Source organism: Malus sylvestris, chromosome 6 (genome assembly GCF_916048215.2).
Source record: "Malus sylvestris chromosome 6, drMalSylv7.2, whole genome shotgun sequence".
Lineage (NCBI taxonomy): Eukaryota > Viridiplantae > Streptophyta > Magnoliopsida > Rosales > Rosaceae > Malus > Malus sylvestris.
In genome coordinates this window covers 8,280,282-8,301,712 of record NC_062265.1, presented here as the reverse complement: position 1 = coordinate 8,301,712, position 21,431 = coordinate 8,280,282, and the positions used below count along the sequence as shown (strand labels likewise).

Here is a 21,431-nt window from a genome sequence, read left to right as displayed (position 1 = left end):
CCCGCCGCAGCACGTAATCGTGCGCCCTCAAACCGTGAAAACCTCGGTCTTTTCACCTGGATTCTTTGAATATCTTCAATGATTAGCAATTTTCCCGTTCGATTCTATCCTTAATTTTGAAAATCAAACGTTTAGCCTTCCTTCCCAAATGCCTATAAATACCCGAATCATTTTCATTCATACCTTACACCTTCCAAAACCCATGAAACTTTCTTGCCACCTTGCTTTCAAAACTTTCAAAATCCAGAAAACCCCAAGCCTTCATCAATGGTCCCCTTCATCTCAGAGCTTTCCAACGAGTGCAAGGACTTCATAGATTAGAACACCGTCAAGACTTTGCGTTTCAAGAGTAACCTAAACACTACTCACCAAATCCTGGGCCCACTCTTCAAGGACACAGTGCCATCATCCATCATCCATCATCAACCTGTTCAAAAAGCACTGCCTAGCACATTTGCTGCAAGGATTCGACTGGTCAAAGTGGTGCCAGACAAAGCCTCAAGGTCAAAGTGGTCCCAGACTAGGCAGCCTGGGTCATACGAATGGAAAAATTCTTTGGCAAAGAGTGGGAGGCTCTCGGCATCCATGACGACATTAAGCTATCAACCGTGGAGATTACCATGGATAAAGAACTCCTTATGGCAGCTCTAAGCTTCTAGTGCTCGGCCACCAACACCATGGACTTCTATTAGGCCCTATGACCTCCATCATCCTCGACATCTCGGCTATCCTCAGGACTCCTCCTTCTAGCACTCCGATAGACACCACCCTTATTGGATGCCCATCAAACCTCGACCTCAAAGCGATGTTCGACGAACGGGCCGTCGAGACGTTGAGCCAAGAAGGTTAAGAGCCTTCAAAAGAGGAAGTTCAGAAGTTGCATAAGAATTTTCTGAACTACAACACCCTCATCCTCCATTTTACCGGTTGAGGGGAAACGAGTCTGCGAAATGGCGAACATGAGGCCTTCCTATTTTACTGGTACAACAAGTTTATCTGTTGTACCAAGTCGAATAAGTGTTTGGTCGAAAATATGTTGGTGGTGGAAGCCCTGGCCAGTGGTCACTCTCTGGTGCTCAGTCCGACTATCCTTGCCAATCTAATGAGCTGCCTCACTGAGACGACCGTCAATAAGATCGACCTGCACCATAATGGACCTTTCTAGATGTTCCAACTCTGGCTGCAGGTTTATTTATCCACCTTTCGGCCAGAAATCTCCAACCTTCAGTCTACTGCAACACTCGGCCTTCAGTTGGCCTCTTGGCCAGTACTTCCTCACCAAGCTGAAGAAGTCTTCAAACATTTCTTTGGCCCAGACGTCATTTCTGACGATGAATTTTTGGTATGTCGTCATTAGGAATACCCTCACTCCATCAGGCTTCCCATATCAACCTGGAACGAAAGTGAAGACGCTGATTTTCGTTAACATTAGGGGTCATTCATGTTAACTCGTGACCTTCCCTTCGGTTGTGATTCTTGATGAGCAAGTTGGGAAGTCTACTACCCCCACTTTGCTGCTTGATAACTTGGCTACCTCCAAGGTTGCCCGATGCCTCTCCTTACTTCCCGCTCCCTTCTAAGCCAAGGACGCATATCTGGTTCCTCAGAAAAAGAGCGCAGAGACACCGAGAAAGAGTTTCAGGAATGATGTAAGAAATTCCACCTTCGACCAACCGTTCCTGAATCACTTGACACCGATACCTTCGACGACTGGTGGGAATCATATACCCACGACTTCTTTGGCGCTTCGGTCAAGGACATAGTCAACAAAATTTTTAGTGATTGGCCCAGAAAAACTTATGCCCCTCAATCTAAGGAAACGCCCCAAGGTATATGACTATCCTACCTTTATTTTTCGAAACACTTAAATGATTTTACTAATTAGATTTTTCTTTTCTCAGGCAGTCGGGTATTGAAATAGGCAGACGTGATCACCTCGGCGGCGGCCAAAAGATTGGCTCATTCTTCCAAGAAATCCAAAATCGCCGCGTAAAACACGCCGAGCAAACGGCCTCGTCAGGACACTGAGACGGCGGGTGAATCCCCTTATCCCACAAAGCATGTCAAGAAATTGGCGAAGAATGGAGCACGGGAGATTCATGTTATCTCCAGCCACACCATTAGAACGACTGTTCCGAGTGCCTCTCCTTATGCTCTTGTTGTCCAAGCCTCATCGGAGAAACTGCCAACTCTCACTAGCCCGACGCCCTAAGTTCACCCGGCCCCTGAGGTCCCCGAAGTCATGGTCGAACCAATTGTTGTACCGCTGGTCGAGACGTCTGCCGTCTCGGGGCTGACTGTAGCGCCCGTCATGAGGGAGGCAACCTCTCCCGTCAAGAAAAATCTCCCCAAGAATCCAAAATCATCTGCAATCATCATGGAAGAGGTATAATTATGCTGTTGATAACTTCATTTCCTTATTAAATTCAAAATTATTAATCAGCTCTTTTGTTCCAAGACGACGAGAGTGATGAGATTCCGCTAACGAGTCGTCCATGACCAAATGAACCTCCTTCCATCGACCTTTCCCCTGTGGTTAAGGTGGCTGATCAAGCTGATCCTCCCACAGCTAATCATGGAAAACGACCTCTCGTTGAGCCTGAAGCGACGCTAGAAACCTTAGTTCACCCGTAGGATCAAGATCTCGGCATTCCCTTCCAATAAGCGACTTCAGCTTTTGTAAGGCTCGACTACTTTCTCTTGTTAATTTTTCTATAATGAGTCTAAAACAAAAACATATTAAGTGTCAAGTGCCCATTCATTCATTTCACCGAAAATTCCATGCGCCGAGGGGTGTTATCTATATTTCTTAGCCACCTTAATGGCCATCGAACATAGATAGCCTTCATCGGCCACGTGAATTAAGAAGCAATCTAAAATATTGGGCTCAGCCATTAAGCTCTCTTGGTTTAAGCAATGAACCAGGAGACATGGCCGAAGTCTCATCTTGGCAGGTCTAACATAAATTCTCTTTGCTATGTTCTATTATGATTTTCCTTTTGCCTAAATTCTTTCCTATCGAGTACTTCGGGAGCGGTTGGCCCTTCAGCAACTACAACCGAGCCGACCGAATCGACTGCTCTTGTTAGGTTGCAAGAGTTCTTGTCTCTCTCAGCTTCTCAAATTCTCAAATGCCAGGGCCTTAACTCGGTGGGTGCATGTCTGAACAATCTCGCAGTTGATGGTCAATTGAGCACTGAAGCTGTCACCCAAGCGTCTTCTACCTTGGAACGAACCCGAGAATATTTTGGTAATTTCGAGAAAGCTTTTTCAGGCTGAAGATGACTTTAAAACTGCAACAGTCGCTCGAAACACTCTTCGTCTGAAAGTTGAAGTCTTAAAGGTGAAAAATAAGACCCTAGCCGACCTCAACCATCAAATTGCCGAACTCCAACATCGAAGGTCAGCAATTGCTTCCAAGCTTGCAAAATATTTTGAGTCGAGCGGTAAATCTTGCTTATCCGAATACATGGCTAGCGTGAGGTGGTCGAGCAGCTGAAGATGGACAAAAGGAATCAGCAAGTTGAGGTCACGATGGGCGAGGTGCGATGGTTGGAATTGAAAGCCGTTCTTGAATCTCTCATTCCTTCATCACCCTAGAATTATCTGACTGTAACTGAGCCATCCACTTCATTTGTACGCCTTTTATGATTTTAATGAAATGAACTTTTATTCCCGCATTTCCCATACGACTGGATAGTATTTCTTTAAAAACCTCCAGTTGATTGGCAACTTGTGAACTACACCAGTTCGATCCCTAAGACGGTATGCCCCATTGCTGAGAACTTTATGAATAACGAATGGCCCTTCCCAATTCGACGACCACTTACCGAACCTAGGGTCTTTAATTCCTACGGGTAATACGGTTTGCCAAACCAACTCTCCTTCGCCGAACGTTTTCTGTCTGACTCGTTAATTATAAGCTCGTTCGACGATCTTCTTTTGTGCCACTAATAAGTTGTAAGCATCGAGCTGAGCTTCTTCTAAATCTTCTAGCTCTTACCTCATGGCCCAATCGTACTCGGCGCTGAACAAACTACTTTGTTCAATTATTCGTAAAGAGTTTATACTTAGCTCGACTGGCAACATTGCATCGTGTCCGTAAGTCAATGCGTAAGGAGTCGTTCCAGTGGTTGTCCATAGAGAAGTTCGGTAAGCCCATAAAGCTTCATTTATCTTTAAATGCCACACACTCAGCCTTTCTTTTATCATATTTTCAAGAATCCTAATTAGAAACTTATTACTTGCTTCGGCCTGTTCATTCACCTGCGGGTAATACGACGTAGATTGCTCGAGTCAAATATTTAGATTTGTTGTATATTCTTTAAATCTGTTGGATGTAAAGATCATACCGTTGTCTGTTATGATTGTTTCTGGCACACCAAATCTAGTCACAATGTTTTCTTCAACGAAATTACAAACTTCTTTAGACGTCAGCTTGGCATATGACTTGGCTTCGACCCATTTGGTGAAGTAGTCCGTTGTAACGAGTATCCACACATGTTTGGCTGCACCAGAAGATGGTGTGATTTTACCGATAACATCTATGGCCCATCCTCGGAATGGCCATGGTTTGGTGACCAAATGTAATGACTCAGCCAGTACTTTCTGCATAGGCCTATGGATTTGACATTGTACACAACCATTTGCGTACTCAATACAATCTTTCAGAATACTCAGCTAGAAATAGCCGTGTCACCAAAGTAGCCAACGTATTTTTCATCCAGATTGGTAGGCTCCGCAAACTCCTTCGTGTACTTCTGCCCTTGCTTAAGCAACTTCTTGCGGGCCGAGGCACAGCAACAGTTACCCATTCTCACCTTTTCGATACAACTCATTCTGGTATAATACGTAGTTTGTGGCATGAACCCTTGTCCGTCGGTCGTGTTTTTCGTTGGGGTTATCAATATATCGCATAATTGTCCTTCTCAAATAATCCGGTAATGCCTCGACGGCACAAACCTCAATAATGTCCTTCCGTTCTAACAACAAAGGCAAAGACATGACCCGTGTATGGATCATGCTATCGCTTGGAGAACTTGCTGATTAATCAAGGTCGAATGTGCTTGTCGTGACACAGGTATTTCTCAGCCTAATTTGCCCCCATGAGTTGGGTTCCAGATGCTATTTGAGCTAATTCGTCGACGTCAGTGTTATGAACTCGTGAAATATGTTTGAAAGTAACGTCGTCGAAAGATTCGGCCAAATAGCTGGCAACCATATGGTAAGGCGCCAGAGTACAACTCATGCAACGAAAAGTCCCGTTGAGTTGATTAATGACAAGTTCGGAGTCACCAAGAACAAGGACATGAGTTGCCCGTAATTCGTGTAGCATGCCGAGGTCGATAACAAGCACTTCATATTCGGCCTGATTATTCGTACAATCGAAATCAAGCTTGAGAGAAAAATACCACCGATTATGAGTGGGGGATTGAATAACGATCCCAACGCCAGCCGAGACTGAAGTACTGAATACATCAAAGTACATCGTCCAGTAATTATCACGTGTTTGTACCAGGCTGATGGCAACGTCATCACCCCCGAACTCATATGGGGAAGGGTGTTGGGCCAAAAAATTGGCCAAAGCTTGGCGTTTGACAGCTTTCTAGGGCACATATTGCAAGCTAAACTTAGAAAGGGCCATGGTCCACTTGCCAATTCGACCCTTTACGATTGGTTGAGTGAGCATATAACGAATGACATCGGTCTGAGCGATTACCTGAGTGACTGACGGGTGCATGTAATGTCTGAGTTTCTACGCGACGAAAAATAAGGCGAGACAAAGCTTCTCGACAGCGGAGTAATTAATCTCTGGTGGGTTGAGGTTTCAGTTAAGGTAAAAAATGGCTTGTTCGCGCCTAGCGTCATTGTCTTGTGCAAGAAGGCATTTGATGGATTCTTCAGTCGCCGAGATATATAGCTTAAGAGGTCGGCCCTGTCGTGGTGGGATGAGGACGGATGGAGTCGTTAAAGAGACCTTGATCTGCATAAATGCCTCTTGGTGATCGGCACACCATTCGAAGGTGTCAGAGTCCTTAAGTTTCAAAAGTGTGAAGAAGGCTTTCATTTTCCCAGCCAAATTAGTAATAAATCATTAGAGAAAGTTGACCTTGTCGAGCAACGATTGTAACTGTTTCTTAGTCATCGGGGGTGGAGCATTAATAATTGTGCAAGCCTTGTTGTCGTCTATCTCAATACCGCGATGATGTACGAGAAAACCTAAAAAACATTTGGCTGATACGCTGAAGGCACATTTGGCGAGATTCTTCTTAAGCTTGTACCAGCACACGCGCAGGAACCCTTGACGGAGGTCGTCCAAATGTGTCTGCCGACGTGTTAATTTAATTACCACATCGTTGATGTAGACTTCGATGATGGTACCAATTAAATCATGGAAAATAACATTCATAACGCGTTGGTATGTAGCACAGGCATTCTTGAGGCCAAAGGGTATAATGACCCATTCGTATGTGTCGAGTGCCCCGGGGCAACGGAAAGCGGTTTTATGAACATCAATTTTGGCGATGAAAATCTGGTTATAACCAGCATGCCCATCCATAAAGGATAAGATCTAGTGGTGTGTTGCGCATCGATTAACAAATTAGATATCGGTATCGGGTATTCATCTTTGGGAGTTGCCAGATTCAAATTACGAAAATCAATACAGATGCGAAGGGCGCCATTTTTCTTTAACACATGGATGATATTGGCCAACCACTCGACATATCGAGCGGTCAGAATAAACCCGACTTTTAAAAGTCAAACTGGTTCATCTTTTATGCCGAGCTGCACTTCGGTCGAGAATCGACAATGGGGCTGTTGGAAAGGCTTGCAACTAGCTTTGATGCGTAATTCATGTTCAACAAGGGTCCAATCAAGCCCGGCATCTCATGATAACTCCAAGCAAAACAATCTTTAAACTCGTTGGGTAATTTACAGAGTTCAATTTTCATGGGATGGGGTAACAATGTACTAATAAATAATTGTCGAGGGTCATCGGTCGTTCCAATATTTATTTCTTCTAAGGGGTCCTTAACTTGGGGTCGATTGTCTTCGAGTTCGACCGATGCAGCCTGAACTTTATCCAACGATAGTACTAGGCCGTTATCGTCCTCGGCTAAAAATTCGATTAAGTTGATGCCTGATTGTGGATGTTGGGAAATAAGATACTAATGAGCCAGCAGACGTTCCATCATGGATGAAATCGAGGCCCGGCACCCTTCTCTTGTTGCGTCAGTCATCAATGTTGGTAATTAAGTCAACCAAGCCGAGTCTTGCCAAATCCTAGTGGACAATCTCAGCGCCTACCTCAATGGCTTTCTAGACTGAGATCCGAGTCGGCCGTCCATCTTCATTAAAACCCTATAAGGTAATGTAGCCGACGTGATCGTCATAATAGCGGGCCTGAATCATGTTGGTTTCAAATGGCTAATTATCGGCTAGGTAGACTACAACCGATTTGTCGTCCCAAAAAATGAGAACTTGGTATAAGGACGAGGGAATGCAATTTGTTTGATGAATCCAATCCCGACCGAGCAAAGCATTATACTCGATCTTGGAGTCGACAATAAAAAATGTGGACATGTGATTGCGACCTACAATGTTTACCTCTAAAGGGAGCACTCCTTTTGTTTGAGACTTATCACCGATGAAGCTGCTCATGGTTATCCCTGATGGGATGAGTTCGTCGTTAGATCGTCGTAATGCTTTCATGATGGACACGGGCAAGATATTAACTGTCGCCTTGCAGTCGATGAAAATTTTGGAGATTGGGTAACCTTCAATGTGGATCGTGACATACAACGGCTTTAAATGTTAAAGATTAGCCGAGGATAAGCGGGGAAACAACATGGCCAAGGCTGTTTTAAGTTTGTCGTCATTATTTACTTACTCCTCTTCGGTGTTGATGACGAAATTAACTTGTGTTACTTCCTCGGCCACCACATCTCCATCCAAGAAATTTGGCTAGTGTGTAGTTGGCTGAAATTCAGCAGGTAGAACATGGACCATGCTGATTTCCATATTCTCAAGAACTAAAGGGCCCATTGGATCTTGGCCGTCGTCTTCCGGGTTATCAAGGACTGCAACATTTTTCGTTAAAATATCATCGGCCTAATTATCATGTGTCTCAACACGTTCTTGCTCTTGTGCCATGTAACCCGACCTTGTGTCCTTCTGACTGTTGTCGTCGGGCCCACTCGCGTCTGGTGTCTGATTTTGCCCCTACAGTGCCTTACGAGCTCGTTCTTCATAGGCGATCCAGGCGTCCTTTGTGTTTAGGTAGGCGTCCAAACGTGCCACCTGATCTTTCTCATCAGCCGTTAAACCAAATAAGGATACGACCGAGAAGACTTCAAAATGATATCGTAGGTGTTGAAGATCTTCGAGAGAAAAAATGAGCTCAGCTATATCAATGTCCGTGTATGGGTCGACTTCAAAGCCAAGAACCCTAGCCTCTTGTATATGCTGGAATCTAGCTTTCATTACTGGATCAGTGGTTTTTTGGATGATCTGTTCCGCAGCGGGGCAAGTTAGTGCCAGGTCGAGAGCTTCGTGACACACCTTGGGTAATCCGTACAAATCGTTGGCAGAATATTTCTTGTGAAACTCTTTCATGTATTCCAAGGATTCGCCGAGGAATGGGGGTGTAGATTCTGCCGAACTCTTATTAGCGGCTCTTTCAAGGGTAACGGAGAAAGTTAGCCTTTGGCCTTTTTCTTAAACTGCTCGAAGCGAGCTTTTATCTCCCCTGGCCGAATGAAGAGTTTGATGCGCTTCTCGGACTCTTCAATGGTAGTTTCAAAGTCGCGATTGGTTTCCTTCTGCCCTTGCAATTCAGCCATGATTATTGGGGTTGGCCGGTCATCTCCCTCCCTACCGCCTCTTTTGGTTGCCATTTAATGGCCGAAACAGTCTCGGCTATCTGCCATTGAGCCATGCAGTCTATACGTTGACGTCGACGTTTCTGAGATTTGGATAGCGCAGTATACATGCCGATGGGAGAATTGTAATTGTACCAACATTGGTCGCGTGGTTCATACGGCCTGAAGGTTTTTGGATTCGTTGATGAACTTGAGCTGCTGGAATTACGTGAATAATAATCCTCGTTATAAAATGACGCGTCAAAATCAAGACGTCGTCTGACCGAGGTAGGGTCATTCGTCCATTTCTGGGGGCCAAGTCTATCGAACACTTTCTGGCGTTGGCCTTCACTAAGTTCCCTCGGAGGTGCCACCGCGGTCGTAGATGGTTGCCGTGATGTTGGAGTCTAAGTCTGAGGCGGTTTCTCCTTAGGTTCAGTTAATACAACGCGTGCCCTACAATTGCTGCACAAAACTATAGGCCCATCACTTTCTTCTATACTGGAATCTGACATGGATTTGACTAAAGTCGGTCCCGAGAACTTGGTGGGTGGTTCATTGGAATATAGGTCGATCTTGAGTTATGGCTGGGAGTTTTTCTTTAGGACGTGTTGTACTGGGACAAACTCGGCCTTCCCTTTCCCTTTGCTCTTGGGCAAACGGGCGTCTACCATGCCAACTATTGCCGAAGGGAATGGATCAGCATCGACCGTTATTCATTTTTCGGGAAACTTTAGCTTGCCTTTGTCAATCCAATTCTGGATATCATCACAGAAGACGACACAGTTGTTCGTGGCATGCTTAGTCAAGTTATGATACTTGCAATACATCTTCCCTTTAAGCTCTTCGGCCTTGGGAATGTTATGTCCTAGCCGAAGTTTGATAATCTTTGCTAACAACAATTGGTCAAAAATCGCCTTGGCCTTTATGATATCAAAAGTGTAAACTTTTGATGTTTTCATCGTCTCTTCAGTGGTTGAGCGGGTTTTGGCATCCTTGGAATTAATTTGAGCCAATACCTTGCAAACATATGGTTTTTCTATTACTATCTCAGCCTTGTCCATAATGACGTATTAGGAATCTTCGCCTTCGGCCGATTCGTAACTGACCGTGGGATTTTTGTAAATCATTCCTCGGGATGGGGATTTCGAGATCTTTTCTTCTCGGAGCAAATGATCATATTTCTCAACATGTTGGGCTATCATACATATCCCAAAAGTTTCCTCCCAGGAATTTCTTTTTGTACTCCACGTCGAGCCCATTCAGAGCAAGCCTAACAAATTCGACTTCAGGGAGAGGTACTTGGCACCAATTCCTAGCCGATTTAAACCTTGTAAGATAGTCCATCGGTGACTCATCAGATGCTTGAGCCATCCTAGCCAATGAAGAAACTGACATTTCCATCCCCGGCCGATAAAACTGCTCTTGCAACTTCTCGACCAACTCCTCCCAGCTTTGGATAGAATTAGGCGGGAGGTTGATATACCATGTGAATGCTGAACCTGTCAACAAAAAGTTAAATAGCCGTAGTTTATGGAAATCACTATTGACATCTCCGCATTGCGCAGTGAAATGGGCCACATATTCTAATGAGGATAAGGACAATTCTCCAACAAAAAGGCTAAAATCTGGAATCTTGAAACCTTTAGGATATTCGAACTTCTCCACATAAGCTGGATATGGGTGGATGAATTTCGGGAACTTCAGCCCATTTTTCATGGCCGAATCGATCATCTGTTGGACCTTGGTCATATCGACCGATGTTGCTTCCATTCTCTGGTCGGATCCATCTGACCTACTACTTAATCCTCCCATTTTCCCTAAGTCAATCATTTTAGGCCGAGTAGACACTACTTCGGCCTGTAGCTGATAACTTTTAAATGGAAGCTGCCGAGCCTGATCAACAAGTCCTTCTTCGCAGACTTTGCTAACTAATAGTTCAAGCAATTTGGTGTGGGTCTCACCATTGCTTCGTATCACCTTAAGCGAATTGTTCATTTTTTTAAACAACTGTCTATTCAACTTGTCGAGATTGCTTATCAAGTCGTCTTCGAATAAACGACCCAGTTGGAGGGTCAGAGCCTTCACCACCGTCTTCGTCGCAGTCCTCCACTATTTCATCAATGAAAACGGCTACGGTTCGGTTAGGTACTTCTGTGTTTCAAGGCTGGGTACCAAGGCACACTTCTTTTTCTCAATGTGTCACACTTGCAGCCTTAGGGGTCACAGCAACGATAGGATTTTATGTATGTGACAATTCTTGTCCAAGACTCTAAACCGGCAGATCGGTCGCTGATTTTCCCATGGTTGTTTTCTTTTCTTTTTTATTGATCGTGTCTCGATGGTCATGAACTTCGTAGTTTTTGCACTGGGTCCTACTAGGCGTGCCACCCTAAAAACTAACAAGTCTACGTGGCACGCAGGCCGAGTAACTAATGAGCTAACTATATCCTTCAGTTTATGCGGGGCGTGCCAACTAGTTGGCCGAGCTCAGTCGAAGAGTAAAATGTGTTGATGTTGCGTTGATCGCGCGGCTGACTTCTTGATCTTACGATTGCGGCTGAGGAAGGAACCCTCTCGGCCCTCGAGTTCTAGAGCCTAAAGATAAGGCTGCTAGTTCTGCGAAGTTCACAAACCGTTGGCGCCAGATTCGGTCACAATGACTATATTCGTAAGAGTATAAGCACGCCGAATCGACACCAGAGTATAGGGACATAGATACTCAAAACAGATATATGTCTTGATGGTAAACGTGGTTGACTGTCAGAATGCCGAACTCTAAAGCCTACTTGTGAGTATCCAATCATAAAACAACTCGGCATTCAATGTGCCAAGCCCTAGTAAACTGTGACACCTTACTTCGTCGAGAAAGCTGATGAGATGACCTCTGCCAATAAGGATTTGAAAATCCTCCTCAACCGAGACTTAGATAAATAACCAGTCGACTTTAACGCAATGTTGTTTATCCAAACTGAAAGTGATTCACGGTCGGCTGATTCTACTACAACAGTGTCGTTCATCCAAACTGAAGATGTTCGCCGGTTGCCTTCACAATGCTGTTTATCCAAACTGAAGATGTGTCGGCTAGAAAGGAAAATAAAAATCTCAGAGTTGTTGAAAGGTTTCGCGAAAGCAAGGGTTTGAGCAGGGCAGTTTGTGTGTTGAATTGGAGAGGCCTGAATGATGTCCTCTTCCCTCTATTTATAGTAGCTAACCTGCTTCTGATCGAATCCCAACCATTCTCGGATTAGGACTCTTTTCCTTGATCCCCCATTATCTCTACTAGTCCTAATCCTACTAGGACTTTGAACTCAACCCGATATCAAGTCGGATTCAATCCCAAACTCCAACATTCTTATCTTATCTAAACTCATTCTCGTATCATGATTCGACTACCCATGGATTCCTAATAGGACATGGCCGGCCTTGGCTTTGTGGGCCATAAACCGGATGACCCCCAATGACTTCTAAGCACAGCCTCTGGGCTGAGAACAATTTAGTGCTCAAGCCCAAACCAATATTTTGGGCCCAAACACGTCCGTACTAGCATAAACTGCAAAGAATCTCCATTTCTTCACCTTATCATCATGGATGCCCACCTCAATAAAGAAATCCGAATATTTCACTAATAACACCTGATTATAGTCTTTCCAAAATATGCACAATCTTCCTCCAATACCCTTTGGCTCTACTGCATGCATATAATCCAAACCAATCCTCCATTTCAAGTAGGCATAGCGAGGACTCCTATCTCTCGTCTCCAGAAGTACCACTATGTTAGTGGTATGAAGCCTATTTTGCTCCAGAAGATCGTCAACTGTCAGGTCACCCCCAATTCCTTGACAATTCCAGCATATAATTCTCATGGTGCCTTGGGAGACCCCTCTAGGCTGGTCTCCTCCGCCTCATTATACAAAGTCACATTTTGTGAGCGCACTCGTCTTTCCTCCACTTCTGTTATTCCCACTACCCCTATCTCGCATTCTATCTCCGTGTTCATCCATTTTTTCCTTTTCATTTCCTTCGAAATGGCTTCATTAATTGGAGTCAAATCAAATGGATCTAAATCTTGTTCATTATCTTGCCCAAATCCCTCATTCCGTAACATAGTCTTATCCATTCCAGGCACTACAATGTTTAAGTCAATCGCCTCACCACTTTCTTGTGATACACAGACCGTCTTACCTCCATCTTCCTCCTCAGCATGCACCTTTAAGATTACATTCTCCACACCTTCTGCAACTACACCCCCTGGGCCAATCAAACCCGCATCAAAAGTCGCCTCCTAAGCTCGACGCTCATTCTCTTCCCTCTCCCTCTATAATCGGAGTTTCTCAACAAGAGAACCACAACAATATGTTCCCTCACCCACCTTACTCATTGGTTTACTCGGTGAAACCGCCGTATCCTCGAGCTCTCCCTCCCCTACTAAAACCTGCCCATCCACATCATTACCCTGCCATTCTTCCCGAGTATCAGAACATTCTCGCACATTCCCAGAGTCCATCTCATCCTCCCCTCCATAACACTATTTTCCATCTCTCCGCCCAATGCCGCTAAATCTTCCTCTTTCTGTATTTCCACACACCCCATTAGATCCTAATGAACTGTATCTTCAAGTAGCCACATCCATAGGCTTGCCTTTAAGATCAATTACAGCATCCAAATTTTTAAAAGCATAAAACTCATCCCTACGACCATGGTTCCCTCCTTCATTCACACCCATATGTTTGTCCCCACACACCCGCATTGCATGGCCCAATAATCCACATATTAGGCAATACCTCGGAAGACATTCATACTTAAACTCCACCCGCACTCTCCCATCATCTAGAAAATTCACGAACGTCCCACGCATCAATGGCTCCCTCACATTGAAACGCATCTTAACTCTCAGGAACCTCCCAATGCAGTCCCTACTAGAAGATTTATCCACTCTCATTACAGTTCCCATACATCCACAAATCGCTAACGCCACCCCTTCCGTCATGCACAACGGGGGAACGTTGTGGAACTGCACCCAAAACATCCCTAACGATAAGGAATCCCAACGATGATTTCCCCTTGCCGTACAGTCCGCAATCATGACCAGATCACTCTTAAACGTCCATGGAATATCAATCTCCAACACTCGATGCAAATCTTGCTTCCCCATAAATCTTGCCGAAAACCTTCAATCACCGAGTTCTCTAATAGAGACACCCTTCCTTCCTCTCCATAACGAAGTAAAACAATCAATGAAGGCATCTTTATTCACCCTCTTGTCTGTTAAGACTTCCACCAACAAGCAGTGGTGGAACTCCAACAAAGCCTCATCGACTTCCCTTCGGCCAACAGTAACCCCATCCCTTTCCTTCTCTGACAGGGAGAGTTTAGCACCAAACCTCATTCCCAAGTCAGCAAAATCTTCCCCCTCTGAACACTTCTCCATGTTATGCCATTCTCAAAGTCTTACCCTTCCTAAGCCAACCACACTCCACCAAAATCCTAGTCTTCCCCTAGTACAAACACAACTCCTTAACACTGCGTAACAAACACTTACTCCCTCACGACTAAGCCGAAGCCTATGTCAGATCACACTAGCGCTACAAAATACTTGACAAATCATTGAGATCACACTCAAGATCATCAAAAACCTTGGTCACCGACGTTCGTTGCAACCCAAACCCTAGATCTCCTGTTCGTGGCAGGTAATTTCCGTCGGGGATGTTTCCTAGCCGACGAGCACACAGCTCCCCTGGAGGTTGGCGCCGGTTGAGGGCTGCTGTCGGGCTTCTGCTTCGCTGTCGGGCAAGTCTCGTCGGGCAAGACTCTTCGGGCAAGGCTGAAAGAGAAGGACATCGTTAACTTTGAGAGGTGCCTTTGTGGGGCCTTAGGTGTAGGCCTTGAGGCTCACAATCAAGGTTAACATTTAGGTGCTCAGGCGTGCCACTGCCATCTTTAGCATGGCAGATGTAAAATGGTTGTCGTGCTTTGGTTGTATATATATATGTATCCAAGAAACCGTGTTAGTTATAACAGGTGCCTTTGTGGGGCCTTAGGTGTAGGCCTTGAGGCTTCCCATAAATAACTAAACCAGTGCTTGAACGCATCATATTTGTTCTCGTGGTTGTAGGAGCTTTCTAACTACTATACTTCTGATTACCCGAATCTAGGAAGTAGAATGAACACAAATAGGTGTCTTTGTGGCGCCTTAGGTATAGGCCTTGAGGCTTCCTATCAGAGTTCATTCTTATACTTAGACTCTTTAGATCGCCGAATGGAATGAATCCAAATGGATGCCTTTGTGGGGCCTTAGGTGTAGGCCTTGAGGCTTCCCATTAGAATCCATTCCATACCCAAGCGTTCTATGGTAATCATGATCTAATAGAAAGAAAACTAGAAGGTAGGTTGATTACTTGCGCCCCAAGTAACTTCGGACTTCTCGTTTATCAAGGATTGTCGTGGATGGGTTAAGTCCACATAAAGTTCTTTTTTATGCCTTGAGGCCAATGACTTTTAACTGATCAGATTTACATGCCCGAGGGCTTAGGACTTGGATCTAGTTTGAACACTGACAATATATTCAAATCGGATTCAAGTGCTGAGAAAGCTTTTTAATAGTCATGTTGCTAGAAATAACTTGCATATAACTGGAAGTATACAACATATTGAAAAGACAAGACTAAAGCAAAGAAGGTCGGGCAAGGTTAAACCTTATCGGGTAAGGTTGCTCATCTTGCAGGTTCCTATCTTTGTAATTTTGTCAAAGGTCTGGAAGCTTTAGAGGGGTAGAGAGAGAGAGATTACAAAAGATGAATCGATACTACAGCAAGGTTTAACAAGGTAGCAGAGCTATTACAAAAGGTTGAAGAGAGGGTTATCCCGAAAGGGATGGAGGTTTATCCCGAAAGGGATGAAGGCTGACTACAGCTTTGTTTTGAAGGTAAATCAGGCTTTGAGCAGAGTTTGTGCTTGCATTTGTTTGTTTGATTGAGTGTCCTTAATCCTTGATTTTCTTTCTTCTTATATAGACAACTCGGCTGGACCTTTGGTAGCAGCAGCTTTGCCCGAATGCGGTTTGAGGGTGATGACTCATCAGCTATTTTACATGTAATGCCACCATAAAGTACTTTATTGGCTGTGTAACTGATCAGTCTACACCACTTGGCCTTTGGGTAGGTAAGCAAGTGGTCTTCATGAACTGCACCAAGTCAGAAAAGGCCTGCTCCTGCCTTCTGGGCTTTGACTGGGCTTCGGCTATCTTCCCTTTCGGGCCTCCTTTTGGGCCAACTCCTTTCTTGAGCCCAAAGTTCAAGTTTTGATCCAAACATCTTCTCCTTTCGAGGAACCCAATCTCTAATCCCTAGAATTTGGATTCGGTGCATGAAACAAATCTCTAATCCCTAGAATTTGGGGGAAACACTGTATATGGTATGAAGCCGACCTGAAAATATTGCAGATATCACGGAGAGCCAATTTTATAATATTTTTGTCATTCCCATAATCAAGGGGTCTATCTTTAATGAGTTTATTTGCTCTTTTTTTGGCTCTTTGTCTGATTTAGTATCTATTTACAGACATTTCATTTCATACAAAATGAAAATACCAAACCAAACCAACAAAATCCAAGGCAGTACGAAAGATGTTTGGGAGAAGAAGTTCAGTTTGAGCAGTCATTGGAATTGGGGCTCTGTGCTTGTTTTTACAGAGTGAACAAGTCCATGGAGCTGAATACATAGTGGGAGATAAACAACTTAAAAGAATTTTTTATTTTTTTGTTTCCAGTTTTAATTTTATGTTATTTTTCGTTGTGCATTCCTCATTTACCTTGTATGTTTTCTTCTACCACAAAAAAACGAAATAGTTATCGAACGAGTTCTTAATTTTCTCGCCAAACTTGATGAAATACATACATCTACTAGCTATACATTTTAATTATTATTTTCATACTATTTCTTAATTAGTTTTGTTTTTTCATTCTACAGTTTTCAAATATGGCAACCCATTGTTCCGTGTGGCGGGTGTGGACGGAGAAGGGTACGAAAGATGCAAATCAAAAGAACATCTTATGAAATTGTATGACACTTGGAATGATCGTGTGGTGTTATGGATTACTGTGGATAAGGAATGAGAATTGCAGTTAAGGCTGGCTGAGGGATTTATTTGTTACCAATGTTGTTTTTTTAATACTTCATTTTACAATTAGTATTAAAGAATTTTGATGAACAAAAGGTTCAAGATATAAAATGTGATTCATTTCGTTTTTATATCACACTTTATTTTAGGGTGTTAGATTGAGGATATGTGTGCAATGAAATATAAAGTAAATAAAATACAATATTTACGAGTTCGGGAAGTGTACCTACGTCCTCGAGGCAATAATAGAAGTGCAAAATAACTCTCACTATTTCTTGCGTTCTCTCTAGCCCTGGTATAACTAATTGATGTTTTTCTTCGGCATCCCGTTCTGTCTTTCTTCCCTCTTCTCTTGCCATGTTTTTTCCTTTCTTGGTTGGATGATTGTTTAATAGGTAAAGCGTCTTTCAACCTAACAAACCTACCAAGACACTTTCTATGACAATTTTGTAAAGGTAGGGTCATCCACTCAACCAAATAATAGATGGAAGACACGTGGTCATCCATATTTACAACACTCCACCTTTGATGGTCACATATTTTTTATTGACTATCTCTTTAGAACTTCTCCAACAATAACTTAAGAGATGAAAAATCTTCGATTGACTGTCTCCTTAGAACTTCTTCAATAATTACTCATGAGATGAATGGATGGTCTAAAGGAAACAAAAATATATTTTGCTCATATGGCCAATGTAGCATATTCTAAGATGCTCCCCCTAATTTTAATAAACCTGGATTAACTAGCTTGTCATCGTGCAAATGCATGTCGATGCAATTCTTGAACTTCTGAAGTGAAAACTTTGGAGATATGTATTTCGGAGAGATATGAAGATATAACAACAAATGTTTGCTTCATTGATTGTGGTAGGATCAATCTATTTCTATATGTAAATGCAAATCCTTTTTGTGAGCTATTTGTATGCAGGCTAGAGAGAGATTCAGATTTTTCTTACCCAATAAAACCATGGCTAATAGTGAGTTCTTTGGAATAGAACAAACACTTGTCTATAATTTCCCAGAAATAACAAATGATCAACTTCATTTCATTCCAATACCTACATGTTGGTATTGTGCTTCCCAAGAAATGTAATATCTTATTCAATGTATTTTGCTAAATACATGACGGCACATACTTCACTTAGATATGGTATTTCCTGACCAAGTATCAATTATCAAATCGCTCATGAGTCATGAGGATGAATAATACTTCTTAGTGACTGAATATTGGTTAATCATTTGAGTGTTCAACTCATGATCTTCAATCCATATGGTTCTTTAATACCATAATCATTTGAGCCTCAATCTAATATCAACTCTTGCAAGACATTTAGTTTGTTGCAACAATATTATAATGAAAATACTCACGAACGCAATTTATACCATCTATTGGTATTAAGTACACAATTTGTGTTTTACCCTTCCAGGACTTGCTTCAAGCAATTTGAATCCTTTAGAAATTTTCTACACTTCATGACACATTCTCCTTTGCAATTTATACAGAGTAATTTGCTTGTATACTTGAGGGAATTACTTATGGAGATATGCTTCGGGCATTTTAGAAACCTTTATATAATATATAATTCTCGATTGAAATGAATAAGTTTCACAATGGGAAATCATGTGTTACGAATGCATTGCAATTTCAAGTTTCAACTAGGAACATTGTGTCATATCATGCAAGTGGACTTCACTATATTATAATGCCCATATGTAACCTTCTGGGTTCAACATCATTAGGCGACTTGTAACCTTTTGAGTTTAGCCAAGGCTTAGCTCAACACCTCACTACTCATCGTATTTGGTTTGGTATTGCTACCGCATATGACTTCGAGAGTGTGATGTTATTACTGAGGGACGTCTTTATCAGAATATTTTTGCTTCTCATTTCAGGCAATTGGCAATAATTTTTCTATGGACTTCTGGAAATCTGTTACATGTAGCTTGGCAAGAAAATTTTGAGGCATGGGTACATGATCTTTTACATGTAAGACCTATTGCTCATGCAATTTGGGATCCTCATTTTGGTCAACCGATTGTAGAAGCCTTTACTCGTGGGGGTGCTCTTTAGGAGCTCTACATTGTCTCTTCTAAGACAATCATCTCTTATTAGATGAATTGTTTGAAGAATTTGGATCATAACCTCCTCTAGAGCGTTATAAAGCTTAGATTTTTAGTCCCCACTTCTGGGGAGTTGAATTATTGCGACCTATACGCTTATCATGCTTCAAGTATGAGGCATATTAAAATTGTTATGTCCAAGTCCATGGATTGTCCGTTTGGAACTTGAATCTATATGGCAATTGTCACGCCTTGAGTATGCGATAGTTTAGTAGTGTCAAGTTCATGGATTGTTTTACGAGACATCAATCCATCGGGAGTCCCTGTTCAATTAGGGCCCTATGCAATGGCTCCTATTGCTCTCTCTTAAAGCCGCATTGTTTAAAGATGCAGCTAACAAAAGCAAAGATAAATATAAAAAAAGGAAAACTAAAAAAAAACTTTAATTTTAATGAAAAAAGTCAACAAAAAAAAGTGTAGTGAATAGTAAAAGGGTAAAAATGTGGTTTTTCGTTAAAAGTGAACAGTACCAGGAGTGTTTCGTTAAAACTCCATATAAAAAATAGTTGCCAAATTGTATCTCTCTCCTCATAATGATATAAAAAAATTAAAAATATATTATTTAATCATGATTATATTAATACACACATATCAAGCTTTAAAAATGATGATGGGCACACACAATAATTTATAACAACGAACAAAAATGCACCCAATTCAACAAGGCATGGCAAGAAAGATTAAAAAGAGTGAGCAATTCAACTCCCAATTTGCCTCTTCCCCACATCAAACGACAACATCTTTAGTGTCGTTCAGCCACCCTTTACTACTTAAAAGTTGAAACAGACAAAAGCCCTTTCGTTTCCTCGTGTCCTTCCTCTGTTTTGAGCAAACTTCCAACGACACAATGGCCGGCGCCGCCACTCTCTCTCTGTCTCCAAACCCTAGCTTCACCACCTCCTCCTCCCACAAACCCTCTCTGTCTACACCTAACTTTCTCAAATTCCCAACCCTATCCCCCATCCCCATCAAACCCCTCACCCACGCCCCCCAATCCCAAATCCCAATCTCACGCGCCACCTTCACCACACGCGCAGCCGCCTCCCCAACCCCATCCACCACATTCCACGGCCTCTGCTACGTCGTCAGCGACAACATAGACACCGACCAGATCATCCCCGCCGAGTACCTAACCCTGGTCCCCTCCAACCCCTCCGAGTACGAGAAGCTCGGGTCTTACGCGCTCTGCGGCCTCCCCGGCTCCTACTCAACGCGCTTCGTGGATCCGGGAGAGACCAGGTCGAAGTACTCGATCATAATCGGGGGCGCCAACTTCGGGTGCGGGTCGTCGCGGGAGCACGCGCCGGTGGCGCTGGGAGCGGCGGGAGTGGCGGCGGTGGTAGCGGAGTCGTACGCGCGGATCTTCTTCAGGAACTCGGTGGCGACGGGGGAGGTGTACCCGCTGGAATCGGAGGGTAGGGTTTGCGAGGAGTGCAAGACGGGGGATGTGGTGAGCATTGAGTTGAGCGAGAGCCGTCTGATCAATCACACGACGGGGAAGGAGTACACGTTGAAGCCGATCGGGGACGCGGGCCCCGTGATTAGGGCTGGTGGGATCTTTGCTTATGCGAGGGAGGCTGGGATGATTCCTACTTTGACTTGTTAGATTTTATGTGTGACTTTGAAAATGTAGGGTTTTTAATTATCTGAGTAATTTGTAATTTGTAATTTGGGTTTTCTTTTTGTATGGTGATTAAGGTTAATGGTGGCTTGGCTGGTGTATTATGAATTTATGATCTTGAATAATAAATTAAGAATTGAGTTTATAACAGCGATCTGATATTCATTTCATTTTTAACCTTTGTTTTCAATTTTTGAAAAATGGTGTTCGGTAAACATTTAAAAACATCTTATTATTACAGTTTTAGATGAAAAAAAAATTAAAAACGTGAAGCAGCAAAAATGAGCTTATTCTCACAGCACAGCAAAATCAGCTTTTTTTTTTCAAAACACAGCAACATCAAACCAGCCCTAAATACTGATATCGGCGCTTTATTTTCTTTAATTTACTGTGCGCAAAACGTAAATCTCAGAATACAGAGCACCGGACCTCTAAATCTTAGGAATTTACATAGAACAAGTTCACCGACATCCATTATATTGAAAAACTTGCAAACATCATTATTTTATTTGTACAGGAACGCAACAGTGAACCAAATCTTTTGAATTGCTCTCCTCAATCTGGCATGTGTTGCAATAAGAAGATTCTGATGCAAACTGGTGGATAACTTGGATTAATCCAGCGCTATTGATCCAAGCATCAGTCTAATGCCAGTTCGAACATAACTTCCAAGTAAATGAACATTCAAACAAAGTATGTGTTTCTTATCC

At 43.0% G+C, this 21,431-nt stretch overlaps 1 protein-coding gene and 1 pseudogene across 1 annotated transcript; both read left to right on the top strand.

Moving 5' to 3' along the window:
- Window positions 1-1,799: 1,799 nt before the first annotated feature.
- On the top strand, window positions 1,800-2,718 carry LOC126625427 (uncharacterized; annotated as a pseudogene).
- A 17,094-nt stretch (window positions 2,719-19,812) lies between these two features.
- Window positions 19,813-20,869, top strand: LOC126626660 (3-isopropylmalate dehydratase small subunit 1-like). Its single transcript, XM_050296035.1, has one exon. It carries the CDS (start codon window positions 19,948-19,950, stop codon window positions 20,704-20,706), a length of 759 nt encoding a protein of 252 aa, XP_050151992.1. The 5' UTR covers window positions 19,813-19,947; the 3' UTR covers window positions 20,707-20,869.
- Window positions 20,870-21,431: the final 562 nt, after the last annotated feature.